Source organism: Symsagittifera roscoffensis, chromosome 7 (assembly GCF_963678635.1).
Source record: "Symsagittifera roscoffensis chromosome 7, txSymRosc1.1, whole genome shotgun sequence".
NCBI lineage: Eukaryota > Metazoa > Xenacoelomorpha > Acoela > Convolutidae > Symsagittifera > Symsagittifera roscoffensis.
The window spans coordinates 2,924,694-2,947,418 of NC_087068.1; the positions used below are offsets into that span (position 1 = coordinate 2,924,694).

General features: G+C 36.7%; 1 protein-coding gene across 1 annotated transcript; it reads left to right on the forward strand.

Moving 5' to 3' along the window:
- The first annotated feature begins 16,716 nt into the window (after positions 1-16,716).
- Positions 16,717-22,180, forward strand: LOC134851378 (trypsin-like). Its single transcript, XM_063867435.1, has 5 exons — positions 16,717-16,977; positions 17,712-17,843; positions 20,246-20,414; positions 20,615-20,779; positions 21,951-22,180. Exons 1-5 carry the CDS (start codon positions 16,717-16,719, stop codon positions 22,178-22,180), a joined length of 957 nt encoding a protein of 318 aa, XP_063723505.1.
- Positions 22,181-22,725: the final 545 nt, after the last annotated feature.

A 22,725-nucleotide genomic window follows, 5' to 3' on the forward strand; every position in this document is an offset into this window, starting at 1 on the left:
CGCGAGTTGTTCCAGAGATTTGTAGTAGGATGTATTCGCGACCTGAGTGGATTCCAACTTGAATTTGGGTGAGGTTTCCCTGCTTTGGTGGCCATTCTTGACCACCTTGACTCGAGGCCTGCTGTCACAGAGTTCTCTTCTCTTCTCGGCTGTCAAAAGATCCCTTTCCAAATTCTGGTCGTCTAAAAGAATTTTAGATTTACAATTATCGGTCGCAAGTGACCACTCAGAATTTGGTTTCCTGCCAGTGTTATTCGAACGGAGATAGGCCAGTTACTGAATTCTTCGTAATCCGGATATCTTCGATAATCATCTTAAGAGCCGTATGGATATCCGGTGGATTTTCTTCTAATTGTAAAGTGCCCAGTTTTCTTTTAATCGTCTGAATCGATCGCTCTACCAGACCGCAACCACGGTGATCTCCGACTGAGCAAAAAATATGATTAATATGCTTTTTGATTTGCAATACTGGTCTACTAACTTATTTTTAAACCCAGAATATTGATCCGTCCTAATCGCTTTGGGAATACTATGAGTGAAAATACAGTTATCCAATAATTTTAGAATTTTGTTGGCTCCAGTCGTTTTAGTGAGCATCGCCGACGGATATTTGGAGAAGCGATCGATAGCTAGCAGGATGTATACTTGGTTACCTGCCCCGTCTGAAAGTTAACCCTCGTAATCTAACTGAAGTTCTTCATTGGGTGCGTTTAAAAGAGGTAGAGGCTTGTAAATTTTAAAAGGGCTCATTGGTTTTAAATTCTTACCGAATTTTGTAAATTCTCTGCAGTTTTTGCAGAGGTTGACAAAATCTCTATGAATTCTCTGCCACCACAGATACTTGGGCCGTATCAACACCCGCCTCTTGTACCGGGTGCGAACGGTGCGGCCGCGATAGAACTGCTCGTTGAATCAACTTGGAATCGCAATCCTGTCGTCTATGATTATGCAGCCATCAATCACCGCTGCCGAATCCCAGAAGGTCTTGATGTAAGGGTCTATCCTGGCGAAGCCTTCGTAATCGCTGCTCCTATTTGCAGTTTTCATAAGTCTGAGGGTCACATCTTCGTCAGTTAGTTCACTGAGGATTTCTGCGTCCAGAATTCCTCCTAGGCCCGGGAGCGACTTCTTGTCCCTGGCTACGATTCTTTGCCCAATCGAGACTCGATTCAGTTGTCTGGTTGGTCGGCATATGATTGTCTGGCATATTTGAGTTTCCGGCGTTCGCCTGCTTCCGCTGATGACATTCTTCTTGACCGTCTTGCTTGTTGTCTGCGTGCTGGTCTTGAGCGACCCAAAGAAATTCTGCTGAGGGTAGCAAATTCATTCAGTAACCTCCGGAAACTTTCTTCCCTTATAGGATCTTCTGAAGCATTCAGCATATCTAAAATTGAAAAGTTTTTGCCACTCGGTGATCCACTTATGTCCGTATTATATTTACAAAACGACGTTCGAATTCTGATTGGTCGCTTACTGTGCATAAATTATCGGCGCCCTCTCGCGGAAGATGTACCTTGAATAATTTCCTTGGTTCTAATTGGTTCATATCTGTGCATAAATTAACTGCGCCCTCTCGTCGCGAGCGTTCGTGATAGAGAACACTTGATCTCGATTGTGATTGGTCAGAATCTGTGCATAAAATAACTGTGCCTTCTTGTGGCGAGCGTACGTAATGGCGTATTCTTGATTGTGATTGGTTCAAATTTGTGCATAAATCAATGCCGCCCTCTTGCGGTTTAGATTTGCAATTAATCATCTTTCCTGAGTGGTTGGAATTACTGGTTAAAATTTCGACGCCCTCTTGTGAATATGTACAAGTATTGACATCCATGGTCTGAAGAGACCTATCTATATACAAAATATTGTTTATACAAGAGGTGTTTTTTGATAAAAACTGAACAGGACTAGGAATAGGTGGATAATTTCATTCTTTGTTGTAAAGATTATCTACTGTTGTACAAGCTGAGAAGAAGTTTTGGATGGATTTTATCACGAATGGTTCATCGAAGTTAGATGGTTGGGGGGCTTCGAAAGTAGAGTGGCGAGACAAGTAATCGACAATACCTAATTTTGTTACGGCAAAATGTGTAGCTTTGGAATCGAAAGGTAAAATCTGTCTGCCCATCTGGTCAGGCGAGATTGATATGATTTGTTGCCTCGGTTTGACTGAAAGGCGGAAATAATAGCTCTGTGGTCGGTTAAAACCTCAAATCTGTTCCCCAGTAAATAATTTCTGAAATGTTCGCATGACCAAACTTTTGCGAGTAATTCTAACTCATTGGTACTGTTTTTTTTCCTGAATAATTAGGAATCTTGAGGTAAAAGATACTGGTACCCAGGAATCGTCCGGTAATTCTTGTTCCAGAGCTGCGCCTAGACCGCTACGGCTGGCGTCACATTTCACCCTAGAGTTCCTCTTCTGGTCGTAATGGTACATCTTTGTTATGTTTGAGATTAGGAGAAGTGTGTTTTCAAATGCTTTTTGCTGATCCGTTCCCCATACAAATTTTTTTATTGCTCATTTTTATTGAGGGTCTGAACTTCTTGGTTGAGACGTGTAGATTTGGTAAAAATCTTTTTAGGTGATTAAGAACTCCCATAAAGGAGCGTAGTTGCTTTAAAGTATGGGGAGGTTTAAATTCTAAGACCGCCTGAACTTTAGAAAATTTTGGTTGGTACACATTTTCGCAAATATCAAAACCTAGCCAAGATATTCTATTTACTGAGAATTCGCATTTTGATAATTTCAGAGCAAACCCTTCCTTGTCAAGTTTAAGAAAGACGTTTTTGAAGAAGCGGTCGCAAAACAAGAATAAGTTGTCAAAGAAGGAAAGGTAAAAAGAAAAATTGGTTCTTCTTTCTCAAGTTCAAGAAGAAGCGGTCGCAAAACAAAAATTTGTTGTCAAAGAAAGAAAGGTGAAAAAAGTAAAATTCGAATCTCATCTTCTTAGCAGTTGTGCCTGCGGACATTTATTTATCTCAGAGGGGCTTTGTTCAGATAAAGTATTCTTATTTTTGATTGTTGAGATCGAATTAGATTTTTTCGAAACCAACTTTTGTAATATAAAAGCAGTATAATTATTTTGCAGTCAAAAATTTAGAAACTAATTGCTTTACTTGCACGAAGGATATGGATTGTGGTTCAACATTTGTTGCTTTTGGTGCCTGTTGCATATAAGACGAAACGTACAGGATTTGGCACAAAAAAAAAGACTTGAGGCTTTCAATAGTGTCAGAGAAAATCTACTCTGATTTGCAATGACTTTGCAAAAAGGAGATCAAAAAAGGAGATGAGAAATATCTGGAAAAGTCATTAGAACTTTCAATTTAAAAAACAGATATTTTGCCTAAAATAGTAAGTAATCAAGAGAGCATGAGCTCATACTCACAAGTTCTGAAAAATTTCTATAGAGAAGAAAGAACTTCAAGGATAAACCATACCCCAGCAAGCCATTTTCTGAATCTTCTCGGGCTTCAAAAGCAGGCACAGATGCCAATCCTCTGGCTGCACGTATTAGTGTTATCGTTGAACCAAAGGGTGCAGTTTCTGCAGGAAAACTCAATGCTGATAGAAACTAAGTTGTTTCAAATCTGACAGACATGATGAAAACTGAGCCAACTATCATCGATATAACGCGCTTCGGCCAAACAAACTTTACCTTGAAAGAAGTTTGGCAGCTTCTCGTTATTTTCGCAAATGGCTACTAGAAAAAGCTCGTTCTATTAAATCTCCGTTAACTCATGCACATTAATGTTAACAAAAACATCAACCAAGATGTTTCATCAGAAGAAGTGAAATAAGAACAATTCAAACTGATCAATGAAGCAAACGTACCGAAGGCCAAAGACCGAACTTAGGGCTAAGAACTGCTGTCTACAAAAAGGTCGGAAAGTGACCTACGGGAGAATTATCAATGACTCTCCGTAGAAGAAGTAGTAAGCGAAAAACAAATAGAATTATTAACTTTTTGTATTAACATCTAGAGTATGCTTGGCTTCGAAAGCCGAAAAGAGTTTAATTGCTCTTGCGCCCGAAATAAATTCGACAAAAAATGAATAACTGAAACGTGGCTCCTGTCCGAAGTTTGGGTTCCGAGATTTATCTCCCTGATTATCAATTCTATCGTACTGGCCGTTATCCGAATTGCCCAATGCAAACAGCCTATGGCGGATGATTGCTTGCCGTCATGCGAAGTCTAATCGGCAGTAATATCAATACGGACAGTCCTGTAATTGCTGGATGCATCATAATTTTCCAGCGAGACTAGCTTGTTATGGCAACTTCAACTTGAGCAAAGTGAGTTGGGCAACTTTAGAAGCATCTGATAGAACAAAACAACTTTTTATTGACAAATTGTTCAAAAGGGACTTTGATCAAGTAATTGATTTCCCAACAAGAAACTCAGCCATCCTAGATTTTGTTTTGATCCATGGTATAGATATGATAGCTACTAACGCATGGACAAAAGCAGTATCAACTCAATCCAATCATAAACCTACCAAATCCACTTTTAAGAGCCAGGGTGAGTTTATACACCGCCAAAACGATGTTCAGCTTCTGTAAAGCCGATTTTACTGATTTATCGGATAATCTGCCAGGCAACCTTTTCTTTAGCTTCTGCTGGCCAAATATTTAAATTCTGTCTTGTGAATGGGATTAGTGGACCGAAGAAGCGGTTTCGAGCTTTGTACATAAACGAACAAGTCTTCGTAGCAAAACTGGATTCCTGGATCTCGCCAAAGTCGTCAAATATGATCAAGCGCCTCAAAATCTTAGCTGATCACTTTGATGTAAATAGACTAGAATCCATCAAGGTAAAACGGAAATTGAAAAAAAGTTCAGATTATGGGAATTACTTGGCCGTTTTTTCAGAAAACAGATCAGCGAACAAAATACAAAAACACTTTAGGGCTATTAACAGAATAAACCTACCACCAACTGTTTCCTTGACTAATAGTTTTGCTCGTGATAAAATGAAAAAGGCCAAACTGTTTTTAAAACTTTTTAAAAATGTATTTATCAGTATTACTGATCCTTTTTTAAGGATTCAGTCCCAGCTCCTTTTATCACTGGTTTTTCAATTGAAAGAAGTAGGAGAACGCATAATCTTGAAAACCTGGATGTATCTAAAGCCACAGCACCAGATCAGATACCAGCAGCCGTCTATCAAAAAGTTGGTTGTAGCCTCTCCCATTCAATGCATCAAGTATTCTACAAAGTGCAGCAAAATGCTATTTTTCCTTGCGCTTGGAAGCAAGTTTGAATAATACATGTCCACAAAAAGAAAAACAAAGAAAATATTGAACTAAGACCGCCCATTATCACTAATCTTTTAATCTCAAAAGTTCTTCAAAGATGTATTTATCTCGACCTCAATGAATTTCTGAGAAGGGAATTGAATGAAGCTCAGCATGGGTTTAAAAAGTCGATCTTGTGTGACTCAAGTTTTGTCTTTTCTGACGAGATCTACTGAGGAAGCGAAACTCAACCTGATGTTAGGGTTGATGTAATTTATACATTTTTTGAAAAAACCTTAGATAAAGTCGACCACGGTGTTTTTTTGGTCGAAAACTTTTTTTTGCTTTACTCAGAATTATTACAAATATTTTTTTTGTTCACTTCGTGTGGTTTTTATGCAAAATGAAGTGCAGACTAACTAGGCCATGTCAAATAAATTCCGTCTTCATGTTAATAGGGCGGTCCGCGGTAAATTTGAAGGCTTATTTTTGTCTTCGAACACCGTTTTTCACTGTGTTAGTTATTTGGGCTCTTTTGCAATCCCCCCATCACATTTGATTTACAACTTTGGTTTTTTTACGTTATCCCAGCTACTTAGCTATCTTGTCCTAATAAGTTCTTCATACCTTTAAAGTTACTAAAACTGATGTCTTCAATTTAGAAAAAACTAACATTTTGCGTCAAATTAAATGACGTCCTGCCAAGTTTTCGAGCAATATCAGGTGGAGTGCTGCAAAGCTCGGTCCGTTTATTTTTCTCGTTGTAATTATTGATTTTCTGCGTTACTGTGAATTTACAAAAATGCTACCTGTGTGCGCATAATGCGAAAATTGTTACTGTCACTACGGACACTCAACTAGTGCAAAGCGATCTTGACCCTGACAACATATCTTTGTGTTGCTTCCGAAATCGGATGACTCCTACTGCGGGAAAATGAAATCACTTGAAATTCAGAGGATCAAGTGAGCTCTTCATGTGTCCTTTTTTTATAAGAAAAAAGTCCTCGAGAACAATATTTTATATAAACAATTTTTGGCCGTGGTTGATAAAGATCTCAAATTACTTAGTCATGTGAATAAAAATTGCTGCAAAACTAGTTATGATAAAGAGAAACACTCCGAAATTAACGTTCAAATGAGAACTGGAAATCTACAAAAGTCTGGTTTTACCCATAAATGTTTATGCATCACCCTGCTGGCAGCCGATTAGTTAAAGGACTTCGATGTCTGGAAAAAGTAGAGAAGAGAGTGAAGCGTTAAATTACCGGCTGCGGTGACTACTTAAAAGGTATGAAGAAAGCAAATTTTCTTCCGCAGATTTTCTACCTTGAATTTTGACTTTCTTACGATGTTCATAATATTTCAACCTAATTATGATATCAACATACAACAGAAAGTGACCTTCGAACAGACAACGTCCGCGACCAGACTTGCTCAGCGCACCAAGTTACAGTCCAGGTCCTGAAATAATTATCATAATCAAAATATTAAAAACAGTCATAATTATAATTACAATAATCTTAGTAATCATAATAATCTCAAAACTCAGAATAAAGATCATAATAATCATAATAATAATCATAATGTTAATAAAATGAAAGTTCGAAATGTTGACAGAAGTTGGAAAAAAGCTGTTTAATGAACTTTTCATTCAAAAAATTACAGTAACCAAATTTACAAGCTCAAACAAATTTCTGACATAAAAAATTCTATGTATACTCTGCTTGGATTGTGTTTTTTTTGTTATTTGAAAAGTGTTATATTCCTCTCCACCTGCAAACTTTTACGGCTCTTTTCCGGTTTCCCACCCCCTTGTTAAATTACAAAACAAAGATGTTCAAAAATTGTTCTCGCGGCAATTTGCATGTTCGAATTGTTCTAGAAAAAATCAAAGGGTGGAACTGGAAAAGAGTCTTCAATTCAAATCAGTGGCGTGCAAAAAAAGTTTTTATGGTAGGGGGTTTTTCGAAACAAAAAATTGAAATTAATGTCGATTTTTGAAGGTCAACCAATTTGATTTTCTGCGCTCGGATCGTTTTTCTTTTCCCACACCGCACATGAGCATCATTTTTTTGGTATAACGAGTAGTTTTACAAGGCTAAAATTGAAGACCAAATACTTTTTTGTGGCCCAATTAGTCGGTATGTCAATTATCAGAACAATCAAAAAGGTGAACAGTACTTTTGTTTTGCAGGTAGGGGGAAAAGAAAAAGAGCCCCGAGCTCTCCAAAAAAACTATGAGGATTCTATTTTGCCAAAACAAATTTCTGTGCCGCTGACAAATATTTTTAAAAAAGCAAGCTAAAAATGACGTTTTGAGCACTTTTAAAGGCTCTTTTCCAGTTTCCCCCCCTTTCAAAATACCGAGTTTTATGTTTGTTTTACGTGTTATTACGGCTAAACGCGTGATGTTACGCTGTAAAGTATGAAGAACAAATCGGTTCAGAATTGTCGATTTGTTCACCACGCCAAATTTCATTGCATTGTGACAACGTTAAATAGACTTTTCAAAATTGAGTTTGAAAGGGGGGGGGGGGACTGGAAAAGAGCCCTTTTAAAATATATTTGCTCAACACGTATAGCTTCAAACACTGTTTCCAAAATAACTTTGAAAGAGGTACAATTTGCTGGGTGGTTTTCTATTATTTTTTCTAATTTGAAGGTGAGAATTGACTTTTATTTATCATTCAGCATTTTCACGTGCTTATTTACTTATTATTACGTTTTGAGAATGAGAATTTGTACGCATAAGTTGTGTTTCATCGTAAGTTTGATTCTGCCCAGCTGGGATTGCTTTTATGGGAAAGTATTTCGCGAGAAAGAACCGAGCGAGGTTCCACTACAGAGAATAAAAGTTGGAAAAGGGAACCGAATAATCAATGGCGTGGATGCCAACATCACCAAACACCCCTGGGCCGCCTACATCAAAATCAAACCAACGTAACAACCAAATGCTTAAGTGCGCTGAGGCTAGCATAACTAACTTGACTTCGGCTCTTTTTCACTCACCTCCCAAATTTCAATTTTCCATGTTCTTATTGTTCCGACTTTGGTAATGAAAGTAACGGAATATTTGTGCTCGGGTGGATTTTTTTTTTCTGCAGCCAAATTTCGACTTTTTTAACTTGCAGTTTTTGAAAAGTATTGTTGTCCTGAGCCTATATTTGAAAAGATATTCCACCTGTGATCATTTTTTCGTAAAGTAATGGGGTTTAAAGATTGCCATTTTGGTCAATTTTGGACAAGTTGTTTGGCGCTATTAACGCGTAAGCGGAGACTTGATCCGTCCTGAAAATTTTTGCAAATTGTTTGAAAGAGTATGTTTTTGCTCTTTCACACATGCTCATTCACGACAAGGTATGAATGGAAAAAGAAATCTTTTGCATAATTCCGCGCACTTTTTTGGGCTCTTTCACAGTTTTCTGGCATTTTTCTCTCAGAAAAAGGAAAAACACACTCTTCAACAGTTAGAACATAGTTGAAGATGACCTTGGGCAAAAGAGCCGCACTCGTGCACTTCGTGCCCTCAGGCCGGGCTCTTTCTCCGTCGGGCATCTTTCAACTATGTTCTAACTACATTTATCCCTTTGCACTTTATATGGCGTGTAGGGGGATGATTTTCACCAATAATCATGCACCCTGACAACATATCACCCTGACTTTCACCCTGACAACATATCTTTTTGTTGCTTCCGAAATCGGATGACTCCTACTGCGGTAAAATGAAATCACTTGAAATTCAGAGGATCAAGTGAGCTCTTCATGTGTCCTTTTTTTATAAGAAAAAAGTCCTCGAGAACAATATTTTATAAAAAACAATTTTTGGCCGTGGTTGATAAAGATCTCAAATTACTTAGTCATGTGAATAAAAATTGCTGTAAAACTAGTTATGATAAAGAGAAACACTCCGAAATTAACGTTCAAATGAGAACTGGAAATCTACAAAAGTCTGGTTTTACCCATAAATGTTTATGCATCACCCTGCTGGCAGCCGATTAGTTAAAGGACTTCGATGTCTGGAAAAAGTAGAGAAGAGAGTGAAGCGTTAAATTACCGGCTGCGGTGACTACTTAAAAGGTATGAAGAAAGCAAATTTTCTTCCGCAGATTTTCTACCTTGAATTTTGACTTTCTTACGATGTTCATAATATTTCAACCTAATTATGATATCAACATACAACAGAAAGTGACCTTCGAACAGACAACGTCCGCGACCAGACTTGCTCAGCGCACCAAGTTACAGTCCAGGTCCTGAAATAATTATCATAATCAAAATATTAAAAACAGTCATAATTATAATTACAATAATCTTAGTAATCATAATAATCTCAAAACTCAGAATAAAGATCATAATAATCATAATAATAATCATAATGTTAATAAAATGAAAGTTCGAAATGTTGACAGAAGTTGGAAAAAAGCTGTTTAATGAACTTTTCATTCAAAAAATTACAGTAACCAAATTTACAAGCTCAAACAAATTTCTGACATAAAAAATTCTATGTATACTCTGCTTGGATTGTGTTTTTTTTGTTATTTGAAAAGTGTTATATTCCTCTCCACCTGCAAACTTTTACGGCTCTTTTCCGGTTTCCCACCCCCTTGTTAAATTACAAAACAAAGATGTTCAAAAATTGTTCTCGCGGCAACTTGCATGTTCGAATTGTTCTAGAAAAAATCAAAGGGTGGAACTGGAAAAGAGTCTTCAATTCAAATCAGTGGCGTGCAAAAAAAGTTTTTATGGTAGGGGGTTTTTCGAAACAAAAAATTGAAATTAATGTCGATTTTTGAAGGTCAACCAATTTGATTTTCTGCGCTCGGATCGTTTTTCTTTTCCCACACCGCACATGAGCATCATTTTTTTGGTATAACGAGTAGTTTTACAAGGCTAAAATTGAAGACCAAATACTTTTTTGTGGCCCAATTAGTCGGTATGTCAATTATCAGAACAATCAAAAAGGTGAACAGTACTTTTGTTTTGCAGGTAGGGGGAAAAGAAAAAGAGCCCCGAGCTCTCCAAAAAAACTATGAGGATTCTATTTTGCCAAAACAAATTTCTGTGCCGCTGACAAATATTTTTAAAAAAGCAAGCTAAAAATGACGTTTTGAGCACTTTTAAAGGCTCTTTTCCAGTTTCCCCCCCTTTCAAAATACCGAGTTTTATGTTTGTTTTACGTGTTATTACGGCTAAACGCGTGATGTTACGCTGTAAAGTATGAAGAACAAATCGGTTCAGAATTGTCGATTTGTTCACCACGCCAAATTTCATTGCATTGTGACAACGTTAAATAGACTTTTCAAAATTGAGTTTGAAAGGGGGGGGGACTGGAAAAGAGCCCTTTTAAAATATATTTGCTCAACACGTATAGCTTCAAACACTGTTTCCAAAATAACTTTGAAAGAGGTAGAATTTGCTGGGTGGTTTTCTATTATTTTTTCTAATTTGAAGGTGAGAATTGACTTTTATTTATCATTCAGCATTTTCACGTGCTTATTTACTTATTATTACGTTTTGAGAATGAGAATTTGTACGCATAAGTTGTGTTTCATCGTAAGTTTGATTCTGCCCAGCTGGGATTGCTTTTATGGGAAAGTATTTCGCGAGAAAGAACCGAGCGAGGTTCCACTACAGAGAATAAAATGTGGAAAAGGGAACCGAATAATCAATGGCGTGGATGCCAACATCACCAAACACCCCTGGGCCGCCTACATCAAAATCAAACCAACGTAACAACCAAATGCTTAAGTGCGCTGAGGCTAGCATAACTAACTTGACTTCGGCTCTTTTTCACTCACCTCCCAAATTTCAATTTTCCATGTTCTTATTGTTCCGACTTTGGTAATGAAAGTAACGGAATATTTGTGCTCGGGTGGATTTTTTTTTTCTGCAGCCAAATTTCGACTTTTTTAACTTGCAGTTTTTGAAAAGTATTGTTGTCCTGAGCCTATATTTGAAAAGATATTCCACCTGTGATCATTTTTTCGTAAAGTAATGGGGTTTAAAGATTGCCATTTTGGTCAATTTTGGACAAGTTGTTTGGCGCTATTAACGCGTAAGCGGAGACTTGATCCGTCCTGAAAATTTTTGCAAATTGTTTGAAAGAGTATGTTTTTGCTCTTTCACACATGCTCATTCACGACAAGGTATGAATGGAAAAAGAAATCTTTTGCATAATTCCGCGCACTTTTTTGGGCTCTTTCACAGTTTTCTGGCATTTTTCTCTCAGAAAAAGGAAAAACACACTCTTCAACAGTTAGAACATAGTTGAAGATGACCTTGGGCAAAAGAGCCGCACTCGTGCACTTCGTGCCCTCAGGCCGGGCTCTTTCTCCGTCGGGCATCTTTCAACTATGTTCTAACTACATTTATCCCTTTGCACTTTATATGGCGTGTAGGGGGATGATTTTCACCAATAATCTCAAATTTAAAAAAAAATTCCTTTTTTTTAGATTTATTTTTTTAATGTTATTACTGTTCCATAGACCTTAAGAGGCAGTCGGAACATTCAAGGCCTCGCCCTTAAACGAGCACTTTTGTTTGTCTTACATGTTATTTTTCCGATTTTCGAAGAAAACGGAATATTTATGTTCGGTGTGGTTTTCAATTTCAATTTCAATTTCATTTTTGAAAATCTTATGTAACGTTGTCATAATGCATTAAAATTTGACATGGTGAACAAGTCGACAACTGTGAACAGATTTGTTCTTCATACTTTACATCGTAACATCACGCATTTAGCCATAATAACACGTAACACAAACATAAAACTCGGTATTTTGAAAGGGGGGACTGGAAAAGAGCCCAAAATTGTTCCAACTTAAAATTCGGCTAGCTAATTAGTGGTGGTATTGATATTGTCTAAAATTTATAGGTTTTCAATATTTTATTTTCGCAAAAACTATTCATTATGAATTAAGGGACTGTCGGAAGATTCAGGGCTTTGCCCTGATATACGATCAGTCTTGTTTTAGCTGAATGCGTAATGTAAAGAGGAAGGGTATGACAAACAAATGTGCGCACAATGGTTAAATTGTTCGCCATGCAAATTTTCATCACATTATGACAACGTTAAAACTGTTTTTCAAATATTGAGGGGGAGTGGAAAAGAGACTTGGCTTCTTATTTTGGCTCTTTTTCCTTTTCCCCCCCACCTCACACGACCTTCAATATATTAGTTTAACGAGTGGTTTTACAAGGTTGAGTATGAAGACCAAATATGTTTGTCGTGGCCCTATTAGTCTGTATTTTTCTTTGTTTTGCTAAAGAATTTTTTGGGTTCTTCACCACTCTGCCAAAAGTTACTGTTCAAAAACCGGCTCCTTTCCATTCAAAAACCGGCTCTTGTTCGAAAAACGGCTCGCAGACACCTTTTATTCTTAGACTTTTGTTCGTTGAAAACAAAAAAGTCCTCTTAAATAGATTTTGTAGATTGAATCAAAGAGGGGGCTGGAAAGGAGCCCGAAAAGTTTTTTTTTGGAATTGTAACCCCCAGAATATTAGACACGCCAAGATACCAAAATGACAGTTTGACGGGTTTATATGTGTTGTTACGTGAAGAAACACACAAATAATTTGATGCATTACAAAAAATGAGAACCTTTACGTGCTAAAAAATCTTTTTTAAGCTATTTTTTGTACGACCTTTAAAAGAAAAAAATATTTCATTCAGCAAATGACAATGTTTTTAAAGTGTAACCCGGAAACATGTGTTATGCCTTTGGTTGCTGAAATGGAGAGCTGAAAGGCACAAATTTTGTCAAGTTCTGTGGCGGAGCACTTCTTCTGAGGAACTTAGGTGAATGCTTGCTTCTTTTCCACTTTTCACCCCATATTTTAAATATCTATTTTATAATTGTTTCGAGGGGCCATGTAAACATCCTCTTCACAAAGCCGTTTGGGGGGGGGGGGGGACGATGTTAACTTGATTCTGGTTGCGAATTTTCAACCAATCAGAATAGAACATTTTACAAGCAGCTCTCAGCAAGTTTCAATTTGATTGTACGGTGTGGTAGAAGATCTTAATGTGGTCTAATTAAGGATGGGAACTCTGAAGCATTATGACGGTAAAATACTTCTTAAAAATTGAAATTGAAAGATACCCGGGTTGACCTGCATACACCGAAAATGCTTATCATACAATTCCATACAACAAAAATCATTGGCTCTTTTCCAGTTTCCCCTCCCCCCTTTGTTAAATTACAAAAAGAGATGTTCAAAAATTGTTCACACGGCAATTTTCATGTTAGAAATGTTGTGAAAATTTGTACAGCTGTTCGCGCTGACACGTTTTAATGCAGTTTATAACATTAAAAATTGTTTTAAAAAGACTTTCATGTAATGAATTTCAGAAAAAATGAAAGGGGGGAAACTGGAAAAGAGCCAAACCATTATCATACAAATCCATACATCAAGTGTATGGAGAAAACATTTGTCATACAATTTTCATACAGTGGTAAAAACGGCAGATCAATATAAAATAAATTCCAGAAACGTTTTCGACATAAAAGTCATCATCAGCCAATCTAAAAAACAAAGCACCTGTAAAACCGGAATGGAAATAGATGTGTAGAAATTACAAAAATATATAAAAACTAACATTAAAAAGAATATGAAAATAGCATCAGTTAAGACCCGAGTTAGTCATGTGACTAAAACAAACGGACTTAGAAAACCTCACAACTTGACTGTGAGATACCGCTGCCGGTATTCCTCGCGCGTGTTGAGGAATACACTTTCGAAAAACAGTAGAAAAAAATTAAACCATTTTTGCGGCTTTTTGAGAACAGTTGAACAGACTGGTGACAAAAAAAACTGATTTAAAATAATTTTTTTGAAAAAAATGCTTTCCATACAATTTCCATATATGGAAATTGTATGACTAGCATTTTTGATGGCGACACAAAAATTTTTTTTTAAGTAATTTTGAAAATTTTCCCCACAATTTTTTGTTTTTTTTTTTTCAACCGCAAATCGAATTTTGCACGCAAACAAAGATTTTCCGAAAAATTTTTTTTTGCATGCAAAATTTAATTTTTTGTGTGCATAACTTAGTCCTGGATACGATAATAATGGCTTGAGTAACCAAGTTCTTTGGCACTTATGTTCGGTTGCAAAAACAACCCAAAATTTTTCAGAAAGTAAATTTAGAAACAAAAAACAACTTTTTGGTTTATGGAGAAAATACCTATCATACAATTTCCATTTATGGGAAAATGTTTATTAAAGAGTTTTCATACAATTTTTTGTACGTATTGAATTGTATGAAACTGTATGAAAAAAATTTACCATTTATGAGAATTGTATGGTAAACATTTTTGTTCAACCCGTGTGGCGGTGGAGTTGAAACGGTTTGAAAGCTTGTAATCTCAAAAAAGTTCTTTTTGTACTTTCATCCCACTTGAATTTTAGTGCTCCCAGTTTTCAAGTGTGCTAGGGCAAAAATTGTGGGCTCTTTTTTTCCTTACCTTTTGTTAAACTAGTTTTTTTTAAATGATTTTGAAATGTGGGGTAAAAGTGGAAAAAGCCAAAATGTTTGTGTGAAAAAACTCATGTCAAAGATATTTTTTCCTGTTGGAAACTGAAAAAGAGCTTACTTTTGTAAAATTTTGCCTGAAAATCTGAACGAGCCCGCGTTTTGTAGAGTCCTTATGAAAACAGGCTGCTATTTTTGTGCAAAATCACTTACCGTTTAAATCATTTTTCATTTAGTGAGTATTGATTCGATTCTGTTAATGTTTGAATTGATAACGCAAACTTTTTGATGACGCGACTCGGGAGAAAAATTTTGTGCGATTTGAAACCAAACCAAAACCGAGCTTTCACACTTTTGCAAAACCTCAAATCCGACTACTCGAATTGATGAACAATTTGGCTCTTACCAGAATACCGAAACTGATCTAGACCAGATGAGCGGGAACTATTACTAAGCTGAACCGGCCGAAAAAGCAACAAAACCGATACGTGAACTAGCCGAAAGATGACTTGGTCTAAATAACCGAAACAAGCCAAATAAGCTGATCAATGGAAATCCGGAAAGGTTTACTAAGTATGGTCCAGTTGTTGCCATTGTAGAGAAGACACCGTTCATGCTAAGGAACTCAATTTGCAACCATTTGAAGTAGCCCTGAAAAGTACCACTGCCAACTACCCCAGTGAGCAGCCGACAAACTGAAACTCAGCAGTCCAATAACTCGGAAGCCGACAATCCAAAAGGCCGTTTGCTCAGAGGGCCGGCAACTCTGAAAGCCGAAATGCAGTGATTCCTTTTGGACCTTGGTGGATATTTGGTCTAAAACCCGGTGAACTTTTTGTCCCTGCAAAAATTTGTAAGACCGAACCTGAAATTTTGCAATTAAAGTTCAGCTATCATTTTGTGTTATATTTTACTCATAAAAGTGCAAATTTTTTTGATAATAAAGGCTATAATAACTTATACTATGTACTTAATGCAAACTGACAAAAAACCGTACTAGAATTGTAACAGTTCAGTTACAACCATGTACCCTAATACATCAGTCGAGCTTGAATCCGAAAACTTTTGTGTGTCAAAAAAAATTTCCTAAAAAGTTTTAGTTACTGTTTTCAAAAAAAAAATTAGAAAAAAATATACCAACTTTTCCCAGACAGAGTTTTTTTTCTTTTGATCGAAGCTGGATCAAAACCAAAAAAAAAACATTTTTTCCTATTCTCCTATTTGATTGTTGATACCGTCAATCGAGTCGAACATGTTTTATTAGTGACTCCCTACTTCGGTTTTTTCTATTAGTTGGTAAAAATTTTTAAAAAAATGCTCGATTCGTCGTTTTTTGCCCGCATGCCGCTGTGACCCTAAACACTTCCATTCCAACGTAACGCCGTATCCTAAAACAAATAAAACTTCCCTGTTAAGGTATACACGACCGCACCCAAACGTTAACGGAACCTTGTACACTCATGGTCAAAGGCTAAAAAGTTACTTTAGCCATAAAAAGTTCTTTTTTTCACGCATAAAAAGTATATCAATTAATTGCGCTCAGTTGATCACCTTTGAAACAATCGTATCATTCATCCAGCGCTGTCAATGGTATTCAAAATTACCGCTAATTCTCTCCATCGCCCCATAAAACTTTACCACTAAAACTACAAAAACGCTTCGATGACGTTTTTAAAACAAAACCAGGTCTTAGTGTTATTTTGAACGCAAGCAATCGTCAAAATACTGTCCAATATTTTTCCAGTAACTCCGCAAAGTGTTTAGTATAAAGAAAGTGATAGCAAGGCAGGATGTTATCATGTTTTTGGATGCACGCTCCCTCTTGCTTTAAGTGTATAACAGCGTCAAAGGCGCCTTCGGAAAAACTTTGAGTTTGGTCTATTAAAAGTTATTGTTGGAGAAAACTACTAAGATGAGGACTTTTAGAAACTTTGTTAAGTAGAATTGAGTGAGAAAGGGTTTCATACCCCGTCGCTCCCCTCAGAACGCTAATAATTGTTAAATGAATGGCCACCTTTTCAGTGATCTCTGCCAGACATTGCTTCTTTGATTCGAAAAACACCTCTTTGGAACTGGAGGGAACTGGCTATGTTCTGGTGGGTAAAGCGAACAAACTGGACAGCGAAGGCTCCATCGCATTCGACCTGTATCAGCATGCGAGGAAACATAGCAACCCCAATGCAGATGTGGCTGTTATTTACCTACCAAAGGCTGTCTACTTCAACGACAAAGTCAACAAGATTGACCTTCCCAAGAACTCCAATCAGGTATTACTATTTCTAACTTTTTATTTTTTTAGAGAAATTTTATTTACCCACGTTCAGGGTACTTATTCAAGCTAAGTCAAACCCATTATCAAAATAGCTGGGTCTCAACTGCAGTTCTCCGTGATGAGCTGAACAGCTCGTGTATTGGTCCTTTCCGTTGTGGATAAATGGTCTTAATTAAAAGCAGAGAAGAAAAGCATCATAATGTGTGTCAAAAGCAGAACGGAATCTTAATCTTTTGCTGGGTTTCAGGAATTTCGGAGTGGAATATATATGCACTGAAAGCTCAAAGAAGTAGTGAAAAAGCGTTTATAAAATTATTCCCAAACTCAAATTGGCATATTCAGCTAACTGATCCTTTTGGTTTTCTTTCAGCATGCAACTTTTTGAATAAATTTTCTAAATTATTAACAAACTAGTGATCCTTTTTCCTTTATTATTTTTTCTCAAACTCAACGACACCCCCCCCCCCCCGCCCGCCTCCACCTCACACAGGCATCAATCTTCTGGTGTAACGAGTGGTCTTACTGAGATAGGTATGAAGACTGAAAATGTTTTTCATTAGCTACTTAATTAGCCTGCCAGTTTTCAAAACGATCAAATCTTGCAAACAAAAGTTTAACTGGTAAAAACTCACAGGTTAGGGGAAAATAAAAAAGAGCCCATTATTATTATTATTATTATAACTTAGTATAACAATAAGAAATGAAACTTCAAGTAATATTGCCTCACAGAAGCCCCACTATGGAGACCCAGTGTCTGCGGTGGGGTGGGGCAAAGCATGTGGCTCAAATAAGAAGAAGTTGGAGGGCAGACTGTGCATTCCTGGAGAGGACTCCCAAAACTACAAACCAACCATCATGCAGGTCACTTCTCAGTTGTGTAGTTCTTGTTATTGTTCCGACTTTCGATACAAAAGTAACGGAATAATTGTGCTCGGGGTAGGTTTTTTTTTCTTCAGACAAATTTCGACTTTTTAACTAGCCACTTTTGATGAGATTTTTGAAAGATATTGTTGTCCTGAGCTTATATTTGAAAATATATTTCACCTGTGATTATTTTTCATAAAGTTATGAGGGTTTAAAGATTGCCATTATGGCCATTTTGACCAATTTGGGACAATTAACGCGCAATTTAATCCGTCGTATAAACCGTTTCAAATTGGTTGAACGAAGCTTATTTGCCATTATTGATTTGTTACAAGGAGCGAAATCTAACTTTTTGTACTTTATATGGCGTGTGGGGGGATGATTTAAAAAAAATCAAATTTTAGAAGAAAAAAAATTTCATTTTGTTTTATGAAATTTATTTTTTTAAATGTTATTACTGCACCATAAAACCTTAAAAGGCAGTCGGAACATTCAGGGCTTCACCCTGATACGAGCAGTCTGTTTGTACTTTTTATGGCGTGTGGGGGGATGATTTTCATTAAAAAAAATTCAAATTTTAGAAAAAAAAATTTATTTTATTTTTTTTTCATTTGTTTTTTTTTTATGTATTACTGCTATGTATTTATGTATTATGTATTTATTTTTTATGTATTATGTAAACCTTAAAATGCAGTCGGAACATTCAGGGCTTCGCCCTAATACGAGCAGTCTTGTTAGTTATTAATAATTATTGTTCCGACTTTCGGTACGAAAGTAACGGAATATTTGTGCTCGGGGTGGGCTTTTTTTCTTCAGACAATTTTCAACTGTTTAACTAGCCATTTTTGACAGAATTTTTGAAAGATATTGTTGTCCTGAGCTCATATTTGAAAAGGTATTTCACCTGTGATTATTTTTCGTAGAGTTATGAGGGTTTAACGATTGCCATTTTGGTCATTTTGAGCAATTTGGGACAATTAACGCGCGATATAATTCGCGCTATTAACGCGTGAGCGGAGATTTAATCCGTCTTATAAATCGTTCCAAATTTGTTGAACGAAGCTTATTTGCCATAATTGATTTGTTACAAGGAACGAAATCTCTCTTTTTGTATTTTATATGGCGTGTGGGGGGATGATTTTCATAAAAAATTTCAAATTTTAGAAAAAAAAATTTCATTTGATTTTATTTCATTTCATTTTTTATGCTATTACTGCTGCTCCATAAACCTTAAAAGGCAGTCGGAACATTCAGGGCTTTGCCCTGATAGGAGCAGTCTTGTAATAATTTCAAACCTTCTCTTGAAATTTGACTTTTCAAGTACACCCAACTATCCTTCTAGTGCCCAACTAATGTCCAGATACTTGAGCATTTTTGTTATTATTATAATAATTGTTCATAATTATTAAAGATATAAAAGCTCCCTTCAAGAACGGCTATCAAAAAGTTAAAATTTGGATTCTCTTCCATTCCCCCTTTGATTGTTTCTGCAATTCAACTTACGAAAGCTTATTCAAAATGAATTTCGATGTTCTAAATTGCATTAAAACGTGTCGACATGAACAAGTGAATGCATTTTTACATTTATTACGTTTACATGCAAATTGCTGTATGGACAATTTTTTTTTTGAGAAAAAAATTTTAAAAGTAATTTTACAAACGGGTGAGAAAGTGGAAAGGAGCCGAAATTTGTCTCAAGAAAAACACCACAAACATTCCATCCTTTCTTGGAAAAGTGGGCTTACAACTGGTCATTAGTTTCAAAAGTTTTGCAATATCTTTTACCTTGCATGTATCTAATCTAAATCAATCACCTGCTGTATAAGCCGTAAAACCGCATCAAATCCAATTAACATAAAAAAGCTAAATTCTGACCAATTGGATAATTCAATTTTCCAATCCCTTGTATTAAATATTTTAGTAAACTCTAAGTTACTCATATTTCCGTTCTCGATAACTTAACAGAGTTCCCAATGATGATCGTCACAGAAATTTTCATTCCGATTATAATTTCTTACCATCTCCCTTCACAACCACAGCCTACTTGCTTTGCAAACTACTTGAAGTTTTTCATCCTCTATAATCCGCGGTTTTTATTGCAATCATTGGCCCAAACATCACCGGAAAGTTTGCCGACACTAGATGAGCTACGCCATCGCTTAATAGAAATAATTCTGTCAAAAATATTTAGTTTTCCTATTATTTTTACCAACATAAGTTTGTTCTTTTTACTAACATAAATTAACTTTATTCCGTTGTTATGAACAATGTTTAGCACATAAAATAAATGCCGACAAACCTAATTAATCACCTAGCAATTTTGGGCCGTACACCACAAAATACCCAAAAAAGGCGTTCTTTTCTTTTTCTTAAAAAAAACGTGATTTCTGGCTTTTTAGGAGGTGGACATGTTGATCAAGGAAGACACATGTATAACAGACCAGTTCAACCACCACTCGAAGGAGTACGAGGAACTGCGGCTGTGTGCGGGGGGCAAGAATGCGGAGGGGGAGCACAAGGACATCTGTCAGGGGGACTCGGGGGGACCACTGGAGTGTCTGTGGCAAGGCTAGTGAACCAATATTTGACCCCTTTTTTTGGACACAAACCACAACCGAAAGTTACGTAGTTTTTGTAGCACAGCTTTAGTTGCGTAATTGTTACAGTTGCTACTCAAATTTTAAATAAATCATAAAATTTTTGGCTGGTTGATACTTCAACTAATTGATGTTCAAGCAATGAAATATACATGTAGTTGCATGTTATAGGAAAGACTGGGCGGAAGTATTTGTGTGGTCTGTCTTCCATGGGCTACGCGGCCCCCAAGTGTGCATATGGCCCCAGTGGCTTCACCAGAATACACCACCCTGTCATCCTCACCTTCGTCATGGACCACTACAACAGAGCCATGCGCAAACTCCCAGGCACCCCAGGTAAGCTATCTACTTAACAACCACGCCTCATCCCCTCTATGCAGGGGCGGATTTGGTGGGGGGGGGGGTATGCGGACGCCTTCCCTCAGGGATTCGACCCCCTGCCGACCCAAAGGGTCCCCCTTTGTACTATTTGAGATATCAGTTTTTGGTATCTGACTTAATTTTTTCTAAAGGCGCCTTTGGCGCCAACTTATACTAATTTTAAGAGGGGAGCGCGCGCCGAAAAAACGCGATTTTTTGGTGAAAATTTTCCAAATAGTGCCGAGAAAAATTTTTGGCCAAAACAGGGTCTTTCAGGGTCCTTGTAGCGCTTTGGGAGAGGTCGGAAAATCATTTTGGTCGACCTAAAACAAAATAAAGTCGACAAATTTTTCGAAATTTTTTTGGAAATCCGCCCCTTCTCCTCGAGAAAATCCTAGGTCCGCCCCTGCCTCTATGGTAGCTATATAAGAAATTCCACTTCTGTTAGTAGATACTGTAAATTAGCACTGGAGAGTTCTATTGAGAATTTTAATTTTGCTGCATTCCGATTGGTCAAAAACTCGACTAACCTAATCTCTTTTTATCAATTTTATAAGGGATTCCTTTGAAGTATTGTTAAGTAGAGCACAGGTAACATTCAAACATTGAACCCAGGAAGCAAGCATTCCTAACAATTAAGCCAAGTATTAACCCTTGGTACAATAAAAGCTAGCATACGTTTAGTACATTTTGGCAACTGCAGCTCCTCTACCCCCCCCCCCCCCACCCAAAAGGAACGAATTGGTTTACAAGGTATGATGCATGCATTAATAATATATCTGGAATACATTAATTTGGCGACCAGATTTGATAACCAAATTTGAGTTGGAAAAGTAAGTTGGAAAATGTGGGGAAACGAAAAAAGAATCTACATTTTTGCTGTAATTGAATGTTTAGTATCTTTGTGCTCTCCTAAACTATGATATAAAAAATCTCTAAAAAACATCAGGCAAATTTTGATCACTTCGGAAAAAAACACTCCATTTTTGGAAAATCTTTCGGTTTTATTGGAACCATTTTAAAAGGGGCCATGTTCTAATGAAACTCTCAAGCTTGAAAATGAATTGTAAATTAAAACTTGTTTATGTGTTCGCCTAAAAACAATCTATTATTCGTTAGTATTTTAAATTTAATATATAAATTTTAGACGATGAAAATGGCACTGAAGAAAACTCGGAATTAGGAGGCCAGCTAGCAACTGACGACAATGAATCCCAGCAAGAGGGTAATTTTAAACCACAAAAGAAAAAGGGGAACAAGAAAAGAAGAAAGATGAAAGGCGGAGGCGGAGCTTCGAACAGAGTTGAAAACACATGGAAGCTATTTCTTATTGTAAACATGAACACTTTATTTGCTATGGCAATCACGCGAGTTTAAGTTCAATTTGGTGTAATTTAAGGAAGATTCGGGCTGATTTGTTATTAAAAATGATAGTTTGAGGAAATGTGTAACGACTTAAATTATGTTTCAAACTCAATCCAAGAACAGAAAACACTTTATACATCTCTTTTTATTGTTCCAACTTTCGTAACGAAAGTAATGGAATTTCTGGTTGAACCGTTAATCATCACTTTTTCTGTAGTATCCCAGTGATCGCTATTTCCAGCGCTGATTCATGTATAATTCAGTTTTTTGCATAGCTAAACCTGCGATTTTTCAGAGCTATTTCAGGGGGGCTGTTCTTATGCGCGAAGGACCGAATGAACGAAAAACTCGTGGCTGCAGGACCGGAAACAAAATTAACCGAAAGTCAGTTTTAAAAAATCAATTGCCATTCAGTTAAAAAGAAATAAATCAAGAAATATTTTGCTTCTTCCATAACGAAACCCTTGAAATATAAAATTTGTTCGAAATCGGCGGCTACCAAAGACAAATTGAAAAGTTTGTACATTTCTGCCGTTTTTATAATCGGCCAATATCAA